Source organism: Lepisosteus platostomus, chromosome 6, assembly GCF_059453375.1.
Source record: "Lepisosteus platostomus isolate fLepPlt1 chromosome 6, fLepPlt1.hap1, whole genome shotgun sequence".
Classification (NCBI taxonomy): Eukaryota; Metazoa; Chordata; class Actinopteri; order Semionotiformes; family Lepisosteidae; genus Lepisosteus; species Lepisosteus platostomus.
The window spans coordinates 5103450-5123081 of NC_142616.1; the positions used below are offsets into that span (position 1 = coordinate 5103450).

A 19632-nucleotide genomic window follows, 5' to 3' on the forward strand; every position below is an offset into this window, starting at 1 on the left:
AACAGATGTGTCTTTGTTGTAAATGTCTGTAGATGGTTTTGCTTTTGTTTCATGTTCATTTTATTTGGGTTTGCTTTGGCAACGCTGTTGGTACCCGTCGGTCATGCCAATACAGCACCTTGCATGGAACTGAACTGAGAGAGGGAGGGAGGGGGGAGGAGAGAGAGGAGGGAGGAGAGAGGGGAGAGGAGGTATGCCAACAGGTGGGAGTGCCGATCTTCGATCTTCGTGAGGGGGTGGGGATGGCAGGAGGAGAAGAGGATAAAAGCAGGGGACGGTGGAGGCAGGTCCCATTGTAAGCCATGGCACTGCTCTCCCTGCTGACTCTGCTGCTGTCAGTGACAGGTAGGCTGCGGTTTCTCTCTCACCTGTGTGTCAGTGAGTGTGTGTGTGTGTGTGCGCACCTGTCTGCCTGCGCACCTGTGTGTTTCTCTGTGGGTCTGTTGCCCAGTCAGTGTCGGCGTGTCTCTGAGTCCGCCAGCCTTCTCTTCAGTCCTGACCTGGGCCGATCACTTCAGATCTGCAGCAGATCCACCTGTGAGCCAGTCACAGGCTCTGCCAGCTGTGTCTGTGTCTCACTGAAGTGATTGGGACTCAAGAGCTCATCACAGTGTCACAGAAAACACAGCCTGGTTGAATGTCTGAAGTGCAGCTGTCTCTTGTTCCCTGGGGTGCTCTGTTCCTGTCTGTAACTTCATGTACTAAGTACTGGTATAGAGTTTTATTAACAGGTTAGTCACCGATTGCTATTGGAGCTTCCTACTAATACTACTGGGATAAAGCACTGTGACAACAGGTTGAAGTGTAATAAGGTCTTGTGAAATCAAGGTAAAAGCACAGTACAGTGCAGTAAAGCCCAGTGAGATCAGGATAAAACACAGTCCAGTGCAGTAAAGCCCAGTGAGATCAGGGTTAAAAACACAGTACAGTGCAGTAAAGCCTGGTGAGATCAGGGTAAAAGCACAGTCCAGCACAGTAAAGCCCAGTGAGATCAGGGTAAAAACAGAGTATAGTGCAGTAAAAATACAGAAATTTGTGGTAGGCTATAAGGAATAAGAAAGAGGAAACATTAACTATAGAAGAGGTACTAGGAACACAAAACACAGTAAATGGAATAAAGTTTAGGAAAGACAGAATCAAGTATCTGGAAATGGACATGAGGAATAAGAGTGAACAAAAGGAAAAAAATAAACAGAAGAGGGGATCAGAAGAAAGACCGGAATAAAGCAGGGAACTGAAATTAAAACAGGATGAGGAATAGGCACTAGGATAGAGGGATGTAGGAATCGAGACAGGGGTTCGAACGAGCCAAGCCCTGTCCACAGAGCTGAACAAGGAAAACAGACTTGGTCGTTTGTCAGTCTCTGTGTTGTCGTCGTACAAGAAATTCCTGCTCACACCTCGCCAAGAAGGCATCTATCTGCTGCCCCTGAGAGCAGGGCTCTGTTAGGAATTCACGTCAGCCCGGCAGAAGCCTTCAGGTTAGTTACCTGCCCGCTGGGAAATTCCTAGATTCCAGCAACCAGTTCTTCAGTTTCGGCTGCCAAAAAAAGCGGAGAGGCCATTGAACGCCTGCCGCCATCGTATTGCGGCGCAACGCGGCTTCTCGCGCGGGTTTCTGCCTTAATTCGCCCCTCTGCCGGGGGGGGCTCGAACCCGGGTCAGGCAAGCGGGACCCTGCCGGCCGAGCTAAGGGAGGCCTCCCGCAGCCCGGGCGGCGACGTCCCCGGCTCGCTCCACCTGTGCGGCGGCCGTATCCGGTACAGTGTGCTCACCGACGCCGGCGGCTGGGAAGAATGACAGTGCGCCGTCTGGGTGGAGTCTGCGTGTTCTCTGGGTGTTCACGCGTTTCTCCTGGGGTTACAGGCAGAAACCAGCAGCGCGTGTCAGGACCTTCGGGGCTCAGCTTCACAACTTTCCAGACAAGAGCCCTTACTCACACTTACTGACCTTCTGTAGTACTACAATAAACTTAAATGGGGATTTTGTTTTATTCTGGATCATAAAAATGAGTGGCTGTATTATTTTCTGCTTCAGAACTTGGATTTGATGCAGTATAACCTTTAACCCGAAAGATTCACATAGATATACATGGAGATATACACACGGAACAAGTAATAGGTTTAGTCCATGCTGAAAAAAAGAAGAGAGAAAACACAACGTTTCAGCCGTGGAGCCTTCTTCAGGTGTGAGAGAGACAGGGCAGTAGGCAAAGGTAATGTAGCAGGAGAACAAAGGCTGGGAGGGAGGAGGAGTGAGAGGCGGGAGCAGGGGACGGTAGAGAGACCAATCGAGAGGTGTGAAGTCAGAACAGGTGTCGAGAGGTGTAAAATGAAACGTCCAATGAATGGATAAAATTTAGTAGAATAGTAGTCTGTCGTTAAGAGAAGGGGAAGGTGTGATCCTAGCTGCAGGATAAGTTTGGATTCAGTAGTCTTTCTGATGTATGAGTTCGGAAAACCGTCTTTGAGAACACAGACGGAGAGATTAGAGTGGTCGTGGCCGTCAGAGGTGAAATGAGAAACAATGGGCTTGGAGAGATCTTTAATCTTCACAGCCCTGACGTGTTTTCTGAAGCGGTCTCTGAGTCTCCTTCCTGTTTCTCCAATGTAGAGAGAAACTGGGCATTTACTGCAACAGATACAGTAAATAAGGTTGCTGGAGGTACAAGATGCTGTCTGGGTGATCTGGAATTGTCCTGAGGGGCCTTGAATGAGTGTGGTGTTATGTGGCAAGACAAAAAAAAAATACGGTAGTGGCAATTTCCCTAAGGAAAGAAATACTCCACATTAGTGTGATGCCACATTCTTCATTGGTCCCATTACATCACAGAAATATAAAAACAAAACTACTCACTCTTTAATCTCGTCTAATCCAAGATGCACAGAATATCACAGTCTTCTTTTAACACGCTCTGAACAAGTTAAACAGAATAAGGTCCTTCTCAAAGAACAAAACACATCATTTCCTCCACAATGGTTAAAGAAATGCAAACATCTAACAAAAATGTATGACCATTTACCGTTACGGACATGATTCCCGCGAACCCACTCACACAGCACTGGAACCTCATGGGAGTCGGGATCACTTCATCCCTAAACATCCACCAATTTTGTCTAACTAATAAGTCACCCTCCCCTCATATATCAGCAATATACATCTCTTTCAAGGATTTCCAAACTTCATTTTTGATAGCTACACAATCAACTAAATTCTGAACATTTACCTCTGCATTCACATCACACGTAGCCACACACCACGCTCAACTTTATGATGTCCACTCTCACAAATTACTGGCGCACTGACGTCACTCATACGTGTGTATCTTAAAGCGACAGCTACCGATTTCAGTGTCAGATTTCAAATATCCACTCCGTAACCACCCGGTTACACTCTCCCCTGCTTATGCGTCAACGTCCTCGGTGACGCCATACATCATTTTAAGCTCCTTCAAACCTGTTTCTGTTTCTGTGTTGATGATTCTGCCATCAGTTCTCTCAAGAACTCTTCTTTTATTTCAGATTCGGAATCACAAGCCCAGCCTGGTAAGAATACTGTTCTTCATAGAGGAGCAACATGACTTAAACATCATACAGCTCAACGCTAAGAATCTCCTGGTAATAAATAGTCACAGCAGGACAGGAGACACAGTGAGAGAGGAGATCACAGAGAACCCCTCAGTGATAAACACACACAACAGGACAGGAGACACAGTGAGAGAGAGGAGATCACAGAGAATCCCTCAGTAATATACTCACACAACAGGACAGGAGACACAGTGAGAGAGAGGAGATCACAGAGAACCCCTCAGTGATAAACACACACAACAGGACAGGAGACACAGTGAGAGAGAGGAGATCACAGAGAATCCCTCAGTAATATACTCACACAACAGGACAGGAGACACAGTGAGAGAGAGGAGATCACAGAGAACCCCTCAGTGATAAACACACACAACAGATAATTGAGCAAATTTCCACAAATTAAATATCAAAGCAACCAGTGATTAGGCTTGCCAGCTATGACAAAAGATTGTAAAAATACCTACAGTAACAGAATTTACTCTTTCTTTTTCTGTTTCATCCTGTAAGCCTGTGGGAAGGCACCCCTCAGTCCCAGGATCGCGGGGGGAGAGTCTGCCCAGCTGGGGTACTGGCCATGGCAGGCCAGCCTGTTTCAGAGGTCCTACTCATGTGGTGGAGCTCTGATCAACAGCCAGTGGGTGCTGACTGCAGCGTTCTGCGTTAAAGGGTAGGGGAGACAGAGGTCCCCCTTTCTCAGTATCTACTGTACTGACAGCAACTGCAGATGGAGATGACTCTGGACTCTGTGACACAGATGACTGGGGAAAAACAATGATCAGCTAGCTCATCTACTGTAACAGTAACGATTTCGACTGTATCAGTGTTCTCAGTGATCACTGCAGATTGAAGCTGCTCACAGTGTAACAGTGATGATTTAGACTGTATCAGTGTTCACAGTGGTCACTGCAGATTGAAGCTGCTCACAGTGTAACAATGATGATTTAGACTGTACCAGTGTCCACAGTGATCACTGCAGATTGAAACTGCTCACAGGGTAACAGAGGTGATTTATACTATATCAGTGTTCACAGTGGTCACTGCACTTTGAAACTGCTGACAGAGTAACAGGGGTGATTTCTGGCTGATTCACAGGTGACGTACTATTAACAGTAATGATCCATGAAGCTTTAGGATTAGGGCAGGTGACCCATCCCCATGTCTCCTTTATATACTTCCTGTTTCTTCTCCTACCTCCCTCCTTCCAGCCTTGATGCGAGTCAGTTCACAGTGTACCTGGGCCGGCTGACACAGTCAAGCTCTAACCCTGACGAAGTGTCCAGGGGGGTCCAGCAGATCATCGCACACCCAGAGTATAACTCTTTATACCGTAACAACAACATCGCCCTGTTGAAGCTGGACAGCCCCGTCTCCTTCACCAAGTACATCCAGCCCGTCTGTCTGGCCGACAGCAACAGCTCCTTCATCAATGGGACCAGCTGCTGGGTCGCTGGCTGGGGAGAAACACTTAATGGGGGTGAGTGTGTCTCATTGTCAGCTAGCAAAAGCTGCATCTTCCTGCTTTGAGGCTGGGCTATACCAGCCTGCTAAGATCAAGACTAACCTCAAATGGCCCTACAGAAGGGGCTGAGTGTCTCAAAGTTGGGGGCAACCTGGGATGACTGGTTCTACTGGGATTGCGGCTGCACAGCTTGTCACATGCCTGTGTGCACACAACAGGCTCCCAGTGAAAGCCACACCACCACTCTCAATGCCGAGAAGGGATATTTGTACATCAGGCCCTGCACTCTGCCTCCACAGTGAGAATCATACGTTCTGGGACTGCGAAGTGACTTTTGTCATTCTTGCCGTGCGCTATTGAAATCTGTATATCAGATCAATAAGGTAAACTCGAGGCAATAGTACAGGACAGTCAGCTTTTATTTCTGGATATTTCTGGGCATACTTTAAACCATTGCCAGCCCCATAAATGTTTTTGTGTGCTCAGTCTTCCCAAATTCAATACTGGGACTAACCTAAAGTTAAACCAGTGTAAAGCTGGAATGTGGTCGTAAACCACTTAAATGCTATGACTGCTTCAGGCCTGTAAACCATTCACATTAACAGACTGCGGAGATATTCCCTCTGAGCGGCTTGGTTAAGCCCGACTTGCAGCCTCTTTCACCTGTTGCCTGTTTGTTGTTTTTTTCCTGACATTAGCTTCCTCTTCAAATGGAAAGGTTTCTCCTTATATAGTATAGTAATAGGTTTATTCCATGCTGAAAAAAAGAAGAAAGAGAACACAACGTTTCGGCCGTGGAGCCTTCTTCAGGTGATTTTATCTCTGTACGGAAAGCGTGTTGCATTTGCAAAATTGAAGTGTTTCAAATGTTTAATAAAGAAGTAAAAAGAACTTACAGCTTACACAAAGACTCAGTACAAACTACAGTGTGGACAAACGAGTGTTAAGAAAAAACAGGACATCTGATTGCTGGTTGCCTTATATTTATTTAAACAAAATGAAATGAAAAATAAGATACAATGAGGTGTTCCTGCCTAAATCAAACACTGTGTGACTTTAAAAGCTGTAAAAAATGGTTTCGATAGCAGAACGTCACCTTGCTCTTTCAATTGGCCTAAGCTATTACACCACACACGTAATCACATGGCAATGAGTTAAACTGATGCAGGCATTTACAAAGAACGTGTACTACTGTGATAATCTGAACTATATGGATATAATTATATCATTATTAATTTCTACACGATTCCATATTATATTCCCTATTAATTAAATTCTAAAAAGTATGCGTTTTTTCCCTGTGGAAACAAGCGCAAGTATTCACAGAAAAGGTTAAAACATTGTAACTTTTTACGAAGACTATAAACTTAATATAGTCAGAAGCAGCACCTAAAAACTTTTCCAACATAACCACAGTATGTAACTGAATGCAAGACTTTGATGCTTAAAATGTTTAGGAAGAAAGTGGAATACAGGTGTGTATTTTTATTTCAAAATAAATACTAATACCAGCCATATACAGTTTACATAATATGTTTATGTTCCTAAATTAATATTGTTTATGACCTTCAGACGCGTTATGCTCCTCTTCTTTTTATGCTCAGCCACTAAAATTTCCTTTTAGTTGTAAAATTCCATATAAATATTCAATATTAAGCGGATTAAAACATGCACAGTAAAGAGACTTCACCAACAACCAATGCACCATGAGCTCCCGTCGGTCATTTTGGCCAGCCAAGCACGTACTGCGGTACAACAGGGTGAACTGTGGGTAATTTTGCACGGTATGGGGTTGTACGGTGCATTTTGAATGGCTGCATCTGTTCCATAATTTCAATATATTCAATTTGGAGCTCATGCTCATGAAAATATAAAGTGTGCGTCCTATACTCTGAAAGTAACCATGACAACTTGCACGACCACTCATGACCCAAATGCAACCTGTCAAACCAACGTCACCAACTGTTCTGCGAGATATGATAGCTAGCATTACGTATTTTAGTTAATAAACCAGCGAAATGAAGACATTTCTTCATCCAGTCGCCTGCACCTTGACACCGATATCTGCCAGTGAAACCAAAGTCGAACCCGAGATGCCGAAGTGTAAACGAGCAAGGAAATATGACAAATCGTTTATTCAGTATGGATTTACAAATATCCGGGAAAACAACGAGGAAAAGCCTAAATGCCTGCTGTGCAGAAATGTACTCTCCACAGAGAGTATGAAACCAAACTCAAAAGAAACTTTGAGACCACTCGCAAGGAATGCTTGGCCAAGACAAAATCATTTTTTGAAAGAAAATGCGATGAGCTGAATAGGCAGCATGTGCAGTTTAGAAAAGCCATGATAGTTAACGAGAGGGCTTTGAGAGTGTCTTTTGTAGTTAGCTACCACATTGCTACAGCTATTGATATGGTATCTGCATATTGACAGCGCATGTTTGATAGATCTTGCTATCCTCCTAAATTGCTAAATTACCTGATTAACATATACCTTCATGATGCTATAGTAAAAATGTTTTATTTTCTCTCTATTTATGGATGTGGTTTGAAAGCACTGTGTTTGGTTGGTTTGGGAAATATATGTCATGCTTTCTGAGCTCTGCCTTACCTGTGTTTTGTGTGTGGGATGGCTACTTATGTGGAATTGTTATTCATGACACAATTAAAATAAAAAGAAAGGGATAAACATCCTTTTATACATGTAATAACAAGTCTGTAATAATATAATATTGAACTATTATCTATAGTAGCCTTTTGTTGACAAAGTTGCGAAACCTACAGATTTTCCCATTAGGCCTACTTGTTAGTTAAATTGAGTAGCCCTGCTCTAATTAATGGGGTCGCAAGGATTTTGGGACCTAAAAACGGGGTCACTGGCCAAAAAAGGTTGAGAACCCCTGTTTTAAGGTTTTTCTGCACAGCTCTCAGGATGTTGCAGTCCTGAACTGCTTGCGTCTCCCTTGGACAGCCTGGTCTAGGCCCAATTATTACTCTTCCAGTGGTTTTTGGTTCAAAATGTTCCACTTTCTGTGATGCCCAATGTCTCTGCAATGTTTTCCCTTTCATCTTTACAGTTGCTTGCTTTTCTGTCACAGACACCTCTCTTGTTGTCATCTACCTCACGCATCACTTTACTACAAAAGGAAACCCAAAAACTGAACTCCAACAGGCTAAAACCAGGGCTACACTTTGTTGCAGAGCTGATTTGGCTCACCTTTGTACTTCTATGCAAATCCTAATCTGGCATTTCTGTAATCTGGCAATTCACAGCTCTTTTATGGTTTCACAATTAATTCAACATGTCAAATCTGAGGAATTAGAATCACTTGTACTCACATATACTCACATAAAGAGGGGAGGAATTAACATAACAATTGACATTGATTTAACCGGGCTAAACACGTATGCAAAACACCCAGAAATTTGATGCCTCTGCCCCATTTTAATCTTTTGATCTGAAATCTTAATTTCATTAGTACACAGCAAAAATAACGCATTTCACTCCGCTGTCCCAAAACGCGTGCTTTTCACTGTACGTTTCACCCACTCCTGGCAGGGCTATAGGATGCAGAGCTTTTTCTTCAGATTGAAATAGACAGTCACTCTAAAGAACTCACGAAGGTGTGAAGCATAAAGAGTTGCAAACTTTTAGGGTGTCGGGTCGATTGGGGTGAACAGAGCTCCTTGACAACTGATGAACCCTATATTTCTGCATGAGACAGGCAAGCCTCAGAGATGGCACATTAGTGTTTTAGAAGATATGGGACAGCATATTCCCAGTTGGGACCAGTTGCTGTCCGCCCCCCTAACAGAAACATGGTTGTCAACATGTGGGTACATGCCTTAGGTAATAATAAACTCTCTTGTTTCACAGTGCCTCTATCAGAGAACCGGACCCTACAGGAGGTCCAGGTCCCCATCATTGGAAACAAGCAGTGTGTGGATATTTTTGGGCAAAACTCCATCAATGACAACATGATCTGTGCTGGAGGGTTGCAGCAGACCAAAGGCCCCTGTCAGGTAGGTGGATAAGCCTGATCTCAAAGCATCTCATTGGTTGACACAAGTGCAACGCTGAACTACTCAGCATAGCGTTCTTCCTTGGTCAGTGGTTTAGTTGCCTGTGGTCCGGTGTCAGACAATTCCTAACAGTATTCTCTCTGTGTGTCTCCAGTTTGACTCAGGGAGTCCCCTGGTCTGCAAGCAGGGTCCTGTCTGGATTCAGGCTGGTATTGTTAGCTCTGGAATTGCCTGTCAGAAACCCAATCTCCCAGGGGTGTACACCAGGGTGTCCCAGTACCAGGACTGGATTAATGGACATGTGGGCTCTGGAATCACAGGCTTTTTGACCTTCACCTCCAGTGGCACAGATGCTGGAAGCAGTTCAGCACAAGTCACCACTGCTTCCTCTACTACTACAGCACCAATGTCCACTGCTCCCTCTACTACTACAGCACCAATGTCCACTGCTACCTCTACTACTACAGCACCAATGTCCACTGCTACCTCTACTACTACAGCACCAATGTCCACTGCTACCTCTACTACTACAGCACCAATGTCCACTGCTACCTCTACTACTACAGCACCAATGTCCACTGCCTCCTCTACTACTACAGCACCAATGTCCACTGCTCCCTCTACTACTACAGCACCAATGTCCACTGCTACCTCTACTACTACAGCACCAATGTCCACTGCTACCTCTACTACTACAGCACCAATGTCCACTGCTACCTCTACTACTACAGCACCAGTGTCCACTGCTCCCTCTACTACTACAGCACCAATGTCCACTGCTACCTCTACTACTACAGCACCAATGTCCACTGCTACCTCTACTACTACAGCACCAATGTCCACTGCTACCTCTACTACTACAGCACCAGTGTCCACTGCTCCCTCTACTACTACAGCACCAATGTCCACTGCTACCTCTACTACTACAGCACCAATGTCCACTGCTACCTCTACTACTACAGCACCAATGTCCACTGCTACCTCTACTACTACAGCACCAATGTCCACTGCTACCTCTACTACTACAGCACCAATGTCCACTACCCCCTCTACTACTACAGCACCAGAGACCACTGCTTCCTCTACTACTACAGCACCAATGTCCACTGCTGCCTCTACTACTACAGCACCAGTGTCCACTGCGTCCTCTACTTCTCCAGCACTAATGTCCACTGCTACCTCTACTACTACAGCAACAGTGGCCACTCCTTCCTCTTCTATTACAGCACCAGTGACCACTTCTCCCTCTACTACTACAGCACCAGTGACCACTCCTTCCTCTACTACTGCAGTCCCCAGTAAGTGCAACGCTAGTTATTTCTGACAGGAATGTAAGAGGTTCACAATTAGTGAAAAACTTTTAACATAGCTACTGTATACTCCTCCACGTGACCCAATTTTCCTTTCCATCAAAGCTGGGGCACCAAATTGCCTAAACTTTAGTACTTTATTTGGAATATGATTGTCTTCTACACTGAGTGAATGTAATTTAAAGTGAATGTAAAAAGACATGATGTGATATTGCAGGGCTGGATGTGGGAAATCCATCCAGTCCTCTAGGTGACTCTGCTGTCTCACTGTGTCTTTCAGCCCAAGTCTGCGGGAGGCCCAGACTCAACACGCGCCTCCTTGGGGGTCAGTCAGCTGCAGATGGGTTCTGGCCCTGGATGGCCAGCGTGCAGAGGAACGGCAGTCACGTGTGTGGAGGGACCCTCATCGCCAGCGACTGGGTGATGACAGCTGCACAGTGCTTACCCAGGTACAGAGCAACCCCACCTGTCCCTCTCACCCAGGTACAGAGCAACCCCACCTGTCTATCTCACCCAGGTACAGACCAACCCCACCTGTCCCTCTCACCCACGTACAGACCAACCCCACCTGTCCCTCTCACCCACGTACAGATCAGCGCCACCTGTCCCTCTGACCCAGGTACAGACCAACCCCACCTGTCCCTCTGACCCAGGTACAGACCAACCCCACCTGTCTATCTCACCCAGGTACAGAGCAACCCCACCTGTCCCTCTCACCCAGGTACAGAGCAACCCCACCTGTCCCTCTCACCCAGGTACAGAGCAACCCCACCTGTCTATCTCACCCAGGTACAGACCAAATCCCACCTGCCCCTCTTACCCAGGTGCAGACCAACCCCACCTGTCCCTCTCACCCAGGTACAGACCAACCCCTCCTGTCCCTCTCACCCAGGTACAGAGCAACACCACCTTTCCCTCTCACCCAGGTACAGAGCAACCCCACCTGTCTATCTCACCCAGGTACAGACCAAATCCCACCTGCCCCTCTTACCCAGGTGCAGACCAACCCCACCTGTCCCTCTCACCCAGGTACAGACCAACCCCTCCTGTCCCTCTCACCCAGGTACAGACCAACCCCTCCTGTCCCTCTCACCCAGGTATAGAGCAACCCCACCTGTCCCTCTTACCCAGACACTGACCAACCCCACCTGTCCCTCTTACACAGGTACAGACCAACCCCACCTGTCCCTCTCACCCAGGTACAGACCAACCCAACCTGTCCCTCTCACCCAGGTACAGACCAACCCCACCTGTCCCTCTCACCCAGACACTGACCAACCCCACCTGTCCCTCTCACCCAGGTACAGACCAACCCCTCCTGTCCCTCTCACCCAGGTACAGACCAACCCCACCTGTCCCTCTCACCCAGGTACAGACCAACACCACCTGTCCCTCTCACCCAGGTACAGACCAGCCCCGCCTGTCCCTCTCACCCAGGTACAGACCAACCCCTCCTGTCCCTCTCACCCAGGTACAGACTAACCCCACCTGTCCCTCTTACCCAGATACAGCCAAAGAAGACTCCACAGCTGAAGCTTTGTTTCTTTTCTTCTCTTATCAGCATGAAATAAATCTTTACTTGTTCCTTTGCAATTGATGCAGCTGCCTACTTGACCTAATTCTGAAATGTCATTTTTGAATAATAATGGCTCTTGAATTGCAGTGATAATTCAAGAGTTGTAAAAGTTTGTAACCTTATGTGTTGTGATAGTGGTGAATTTTGACGGGGTTAGTGTGGGCAGTGCTCATTGTCATGTCATCAAGGCCTGTATTAAATATTCAATTCAAAATACATTATTCATCCCCAAGGAAGGCAATTTAAGCAGCACCCTGCAACGTGCAACATACAGTATATAAAAAAACAGAAATAGCAGATGGACCATAAAACGATTTTGAAAGTAACAGTGTACATAGCAAGGACTCTGTCCTACACTACAAAATAAATACAAATCAGATCATAAGGTATTTAAGAAAGTTATTAAAGTACATATGCATTTGTAGAGATTGCTTTATCCAATAGAGATCATACTGATAAAACATCTTTACACTCGTTGTTTCTGAGCCCCCAGTGGCCTCTGAAAAGTTACAGTACATTTGTTTTGCGAAAACATCTTTCTGAAGGCAAAAGTACAGAAGACTGATGAGATGTGTCTTCAGTGATGGCTTCGGGCCTCCCTCAGGATCTGATGGACATACAGCTGTGCCAGAGGTCTCAAAGGCTCAGCAAGGATTTTAGAGCTGAGTTTGAAGGAGGTTTTTTTCTTTTTTGACTGACTGATGTGTAACAACAGATAAAGGAAAAAGTTAAAATACTTCTGATAAAAGAGGTATGGGTGTTGATAGACTTCCTTTTTGGACTTGGAAGGAACTCAGGTTTCCTCAGAACATGTGAGCGCTGCTCAGATGTCTTCACAATGACATCTGTGAACTTAATTTTATCATCAAGCACAGCGCTCAGATATGTGTAACTGTGAACTATACCAACAGACACACAACAGGATTGCTCTTGCTTTGTTTTTTTTAAAATCAATCAATCATTTATCTTGTTTTAAAAACAATAATCTCGAGGTTAAGATGTATCCCACCGGTTGACCAATCCGTCCAAAATGGGTCCAACAGCTCTCTCTTGGTCATACTGATCTCTCTGACTCGTTTCCTTCTAATTCTCTCTATTCATTTGCAGGTTTTGACTTCACACCTCTCTTCATCTCTCTTGACTTCACACCACCCGAGTGTCGATACTCCTTCTCTCCTGCTCCCGCCTCTTTTCCACTCCTGGTTTTGCTTTCCTATGCTTTATTAACTACCAGTTTTCCTCTGTCCCTCACAATAGAAGAAGGCTCCACTGTTGAACCTGTCACGATCGCTACTGCGTCTGGCTCCGTTATTATTTTAACCTTCTGTTCCTGATCCCCCCAGCCGGTTCCGACCCGGTTCCCGTTCTTTATTCCCCGGGATGGATCGCCTGGCCATGGAATTTAGGTTCCGTCTTGGATTACCCGTTCGGACTTCTACATGGATTGTTCACCCCGGAATCACTCCCCCTGGACACCTGCACCCCTTGGACATGCCCCCTGTCTCCAGACCCTCTCCTGCATGAATTTTTCACCAGTGTTTCATCACTTATCCGGATCGTGTCATCTGCATAGGGCCCAGAACGGACTGTACGTGACAGAAACATTTTGTCTCTTTTTAGCACGGAGCAAACCTTTGCTTGTTCCTATTACAGTGCAATGTTCTCAGAGTCTGTATTAAACTCTCTCTCTGTCTCCTTCTCTCTCCAGCTCTGTGAACACCAGTGAATGGAGAGTGTTCCTGGGCAGGCAGAACCAGACGAGCTCCAACACCTTAGAGAAATCCACTGGAGTCCTGAACGCTTTCACCAGCAGCCTTAGTGGCACCAACATCGCCCTCCTGAGACTGGACACCAATGTCTCCTTCACAGACTACATCCTGAGCGTCTGCCTGGCAGGGGCAGGAATCACATTCACCCCTGGCACTCAGTGCTGGGTCACTGGCTGGGGCAACACAACTGCTGGTGAGTCAGGCTGGAAACTTCCCCTTGAAGGTCTATGAGGAGTCCGTTTCTTGATTGCAGACATGATGAAAATGTTTCACACAGCCTGAACCAGCTGCACTAAAGTGGGGTATCATGTGTTCCAGAAGATGCTAAAATTGCTGTGCTTCTCTGTTCCTTTAGCGCTCCTCCAGGAAAAAAGTACAACAATCGTCCAGTGTGACAACGGGTCTTCAGCTGACACCATCTGTACTTCTCCTGTGGACCTGGAGCAGGTGAGCACACCTCCATCACAACTCTTCTTTCAGTTTCAGACTTTATAGATATGATTAGAAATGGGCAGTTTTATTTTTGTAACCCCACTACCCCACGACTCTTGACTGGGATGTGGACAACACACACTGTCGAAGCACAGCATTGGGAGCTCCACAGGGCCCTGGTTGGGCTCTAGGAATGATGCAGCTGTTTTCAACAAGACTGAAGTTAATGGGGGGATAGGGGGGGTCCTTTTGCACAACCACCTGAGGAAATTCTTGCCAATGAAACCCCACACAACTCCAGTGGCACCCGTCCAGCTCTGAACTGCTTCTCGAGGGAATCCAGGTGACAGCTGGCGAGCAGTCTCGCAGAGCTCCTGCTTCCAGGCAAAAGGGTTGGCACACGCCTGGACTGTGAGAGTGTGGCACCCTTGTCAAGCAGTGATGGGGCACCAGGCAGGCAAGAAGTGGAGTGTTGGTGTTTGGGTATGCCCAGGGGCCGTCCCATGTTTCCCCTCCCGGGTTTGTAACCTGAGGTTCCCACCCTGACCTGCCGGGCCTCTGTCAGTCGGGATGCCTACCTTCAGTCTGTGTTATCGGTGGCTTTCTTCCTGCTGGTTGGTGGGAGCAGTCCTTTTAAGGAGAGCAAAACTACACTGTTCTGTGAAATAAGAGCACTTCTATTCCCAATCTTCTGTGTGTTTGTGGCCTGTGCTACAATATTATCTGTTGGCAATATCGGCCGTAACAGCCGTCCATGAGGTCTCCCAGTGTCGTCCATGAGAGTTGCGGTGCTCCTCTTATCCATACAAACTAAATGCAACACTGTGTGGAGCTCAGAGTGTCATGTGGCAAGCTGCCAGGACATGGGATCTGTGGAAATTCCTAAAAAGGGAAGGTGAACGCTGAAAAATAAGGAGGAATTCCAAATCTTGAAACAAAAACAAGTTATTCTCCGCCTGACTCAGTTAAATCTTAATGGCCCATGTTAATGAGATGAGCGGACTTCCTGTCCTTCCTAACGTTAACCCCAATCTCTCTTTTCTCTGTCCAGGGAAACTCAGGGGGTCCCCTGGTCTGCAAGTGGGCCTCCATGTGGACTCAGGTCGGCGTCCTTGTCGTCGAAGACCCCACTGCTGTGACCAAAAGTGGCAACCGTGCGGTCCAGTTGAGTGCGTTCGTGAAGATACTGCGGTTTGTAAATTTCCTGCAGAAGAACGTGGGTTCCAGGCTGCCTCTTGTCTCCTCTAACACCAGCACGGCGACGACGAGCGACAGCGCCACTTACACCCCCCTCCCCCACAGCGCCCTCCTCCTGGCTGTGCTCCACCCTCTGCTGACTGCCTGGACCTCTGCACTGTGACCCCCTGTGCACTTATAGGAGAACTGCAGTTCCATTGTCCCAGACTGGTTATTAAATCGTGGTAACAAAATACATTTGTTGACGGCATATAAAAAAACGTACAGATTTCGAATTATATAAAATAAGATATCGCTAACTATCACTAACTTTGTGAAAGTTGTGCGCTTCGCCATGTTCCCCTTTGAGTTCCCACGAATTGTGACATGAAGCGGCCCTTCCTGCTCACTAGTCACTGTGATGACTGATGTAATGCGATGTACAAGCAAATGAGTCCAGGTTGTGTAGCAGACATTTCACTGCAGAAATGTTACCACGTGATCTGCACGCCGAGTTAAGAAGTAGTATTTGTCGGTAAAGCTGTCTTGAAGTCAAGAGCAATATTTCTATTGGATTAAAAGAGATGGATTCACAAGCCTGCTTGTTTACGGTGTCATAGGGCCGCAACATCACTTCGTTCTGAATCGCAGAACATGGCGCTGCTCACACCTGAAAATGAATTCTATTTTGTGATGTAAATGGGCGGTTTCACAAGTTACCGTGTGCATTTTGACTTTCGTTGCTGTTTGAAATGCGCTCAGTGATGCTATTTCTTCCTAAACCCAACATATGTGTCCAGATCCAAGATCTAGAACTGCTGTCTTACCTTCAAGAGCTGCAAGTCCCTGCAAGTGAGTACCAAACCCACTCTGCCTGATACCACGGGCATTCGAAGTCTTATCGGCCCAGGGATGAGAAGTCGGGGAAACTGGCCTATCTCAGGCTATGAGCCCTCCCCCACTCCTCCTCTGCTGATCCAGCCTCTTCAGGGACTGACGAGCTCCAGAGCACCCTGATCCACACTGGGCTCCCCCCCCAGATTTCCACAACCAGGTGGTGCTTCCGAATGTACAAGTCACACAGATCAAGAACAGAGCCAGGATCACTCAGGTCCCCACTGGGGATATACTGTACTTTGCTGTCTCCAGTGGGCAGGTTCACGGGAGCGTGTACTGTAGTAGACCAGCTCAAGAAGGGGAGGTAATTACAGCGACCTGCCACTAGAGGTTGCTTCAGCCTTCTACTCTTGATAGTCTCACAAACTTTTGATTATTCTGTTTAGATGGGATCCGGGGTGCATATTGTTCTTGCACATGAATTACATGGGTGTAATAAAGTTTGGGTTTGGTATATAAAGGGTGTGCACGGTGCTAGTGGTGATTGGGACTTTTTAAAGCTTTTCTCTGCTTGCTATCTGGAAAAGGGCCTCTTGGACTTCAAGCCTCTTGCACTTCACCTTCCTTGGCCATCATGTGCTTTTGTGTGCAGACCCTTGGGGCAGTGTAGGGGCAGCCACAGAGAGCTTTCACAGAGGCTTAAGAAGCCTTTCCAAACTGGTCTTCCTCAGCAAGGTCTGTAAAAGTGTTTTTGTGTTTTGAATGACGGATATACAATTTCTGTGTACCTCCCGGACAGGAAGGAATCTTATCGAGCTTTTATCTTGCAATTTAATTATTGTAATTGAAATTGCAAGGGACTTGAAAGTACACAAATATATTTTCAATTGCTGTCATATGTTATATATGGTTAGCATATTTTCCTGCATTGTATATTGTTTCAAATAAAGTTAACAGGTGGGGCAGCACAGTGGCCCTGTTGGTGAGTGTTCTTGCCTTATAGCTCTTGGGTTAGCAAAGCACAGCAGTAAGGCCAGAGTGAGCACAGGGGTGAGATCAAGTGTGATACAGCACACCATAGCAGTAAGACTAGAGTGAGCACAGGGGTGAGATCCAGTGTGATACAGCACACCACAGCAGTAAGACTAGAGTGAGCACAGGGGTGAGATCAAGTGTGATACAGCACTCCACAGCATTAAGACTACAGTGAGCAAAGGGGTGAGATCCAGTATGATACAGCACTCCACAGCATCAAGACTACAGTGAGCACAGGGGTGAGATCCAGTGTGATACAGCACTCCACAGCAGTAAGACCAGAGTGAGCACAGGGGTGAGATCCAGTGTGATTTCAGAGGAATTCGATTTTTTTCTTTACAAGATTTCCAACTACATAACCTACTGAATTAGTTTAATTGAAATGCCTTTACTCAAAGCAATAATCTAGTCTCATAACAGAAACTACTATTTTTTCTCTGGGAGTTAAATGTTACCTAAAAAATCAACACAGCTCTTGCTGAATAAGAAAATACATTTATTTAAACTTGTTTTTACTTTTAAAGTACAACGGCTACAAATTACACGAGATTTCCTTTGAAATTTGCACAATCCACTGAGTTCAATGGCGACGATGTTAGACAGCTATTCCTACGTGATGCATTTAGCTCTTTTTCTTGTTGCACCATTTTCAAATAAGAAATAAAAGCCGAAGAGTTCAGAAAATACAGAACTGCCATGTTGATACTGATCTATGATTTTCATTAAGTTGAGGAAGACGAAAAGACTAGTAAAAGAAAGAAGTAAAAGATAACCATAGCTTCAAGCCTGCGTTGATTTGTACGGCTTCATTTGGTGAATTCATAATTATGCTTTTAACTGCTGTGAAGAGACAAATAAAATGCCATTACTTCTGTTCTAAAAACAACGACAACAATCATAATAATACAATTATTAATATTGTTGGCGCTTACATTACTGTCCGTTCTTGATGTAGCACTGGAATCACCCTCCTCTCACTAAAAAGTGCGACCAACGGACCTAGCAGTTTCGAAGTGGTCACCACGAACAGTGTTTTAAAAAAAAAAAGTTTTTTTCCCCGCGTTTCCTATAAAGGAGTTGTGAGACACGTCCCACACCCAACCAGGCCTGGGAGTTGCCATGACTCCGCGCCGCGAAGTGTCGTCATGGCAACGGGCGACTTCCGGGCCAATAACAGACGTGCTGCACGGCTAAAACGTTCCCGGAGTTGAAGGAACGGAAATGGCGCAGCCGTTTAGATCGCTTTCGGCGCCGGCCGCTGGCTCAGGAGAAGTAGGCGACCGCCTAGTGTCCCACGGCCAGCAGGGGACCCCCTCACCAGGCGGCACAAGGTCTATTGCTTAATAGGCACGTTCAAAGGCGAGTCACAAATCCCCTCCAGTGGCTCTTTCTGTCGCCGTTGTGCTGATCTAGGCTGTTAAAGTTTGTACTCCATAAATCGTGATATTGTAGCGTTTTTAAGTTCCCACAGGACAAAGGACAAGTGGGGACAAAATAGCAAACCAAGCCACTGCTTCTATTCTCACATTAAAAATACACACCAAATCTAAACAGAGGCGAGGGACACACGCACACATAAGGAGACCGACGGAACGCATACACTTGGTTAGGGTGGTCACTCGTTAACTACAGGCTATACACTTATAAAGCTATACAGGACACTAAACCTACTATAACACTATTCACATACACAGGGTCAGCGGCTGGTCATCCTGCTGACCCTCAGACTCCACCCGGCTACAATTCCCAGCCTGCGTCGCGGTACCCTGAGCGCCAAGGTGCGCTTCCTCCTCACCACCCGGCGAGGGCGCTACAATATTATTAGTCGCGAATGAAGTGGTTGATTTCACTGTTAATATAGCTAATGACTCTCATCTTCGCCGAAAATTGACAAAATCAGTGCGGTTTCAGCTGCTGCTACACCGAATGCTGTTCGTTTCATTTGGAAAAGTCATAGTGCTGTGATGATGATCGATTTTATTAATCTTTCATTACGTCTAACATGTAATGAAACACTACAAGTGGCCTTTTTTTTGCTGGTGTTGCAATATAGGTTGTAATAGTTTAAAATTCAAATAATGTAGTCGCAACCGGTTAACGTACATCATCCTGCAAAAGGACACATATTGGCATATAACTACACAGGTATATAAAAATACATTAAACTAAACTGAACAATGAAATAAATGTGTTTACTTAATTGTTCTCAATCGTGAAATGAGTCTGGGGAGGGGGCTGATGAGAGTAGTGGTTGTGCAAATGGTGAGGTGGACGGGCCCCTGTCCAAGATCTTGCCTAAAAAGTTGACGCCGGTCCTGCCCGTGTAGCGTGCTATAGGAACGGTCAGTTCCCCCTCTGCATTGTCTCTATCAGCGTGTCGGTGAAGAAAGAGACACAGATCAACTGTCTTACCACGGCTCTTTATAGCTGG

At 46.1% G+C, this 19632-nt stretch overlaps 1 protein-coding gene across 2 annotated transcripts; it reads left to right on the plus strand.

Annotated features, from left to right (window-relative positions):
• Positions 1 to 230: 230 nt before the first annotated feature.
• Positions 231 to 17134, plus strand: LOC148659708 (uncharacterized). Of its 2 annotated transcripts, XM_088637412.1 has the most exons (11): positions 231 to 345; positions 3522 to 3545; positions 4092 to 4251; positions 4790 to 5058; positions 8921 to 9066; positions 9221 to 10268; positions 10335 to 10364; positions 10657 to 10825; positions 13661 to 13914; positions 14077 to 14168; positions 15205 to 17134. In XM_088637412.1, the coding sequence occupies exons 1-11, from the start codon at positions 303 to 305 to the stop codon at positions 15511 to 15513; spliced, it is 2544 nt and encodes an 847-aa protein (XP_088493538.1). In that variant the 5' UTR covers positions 231 to 302; the 3' UTR covers positions 15514 to 17134. The 2 variants fall into 2 exon arrangements, with proteins under 2 accessions (XP_088493538.1, XP_088493537.1); XM_088637411.1 differs by having other exon boundaries at positions 9221 to 10364.
• Positions 17135 to 19632: the final 2498 nt, after the last annotated feature.

Bases quoted from the DNA above. Each gene is read 5' to 3' on its own strand.
- LOC148659708 (XM_088637411.1), top strand. From the start codon at position 303: ATGGCACTGCTCTCCCTGCTGACTCTGCTGCTGTCAGTGACAG. The intron at 4,252-4,789 runs GTAGGGGAGACA...CCCTCCTTCCAG, and splicing joins GCAGCGTTCTGCGTTAAAGG to CCTTGATGCGAGTCAGTTCA. The intron at 13,915-14,076 runs GTGAGTCAGGCT...CTGTTCCTTTAG, and splicing joins CTGGGGCAACACAACTGCTG to CGCTCCTCCAGGAAAAAAGT.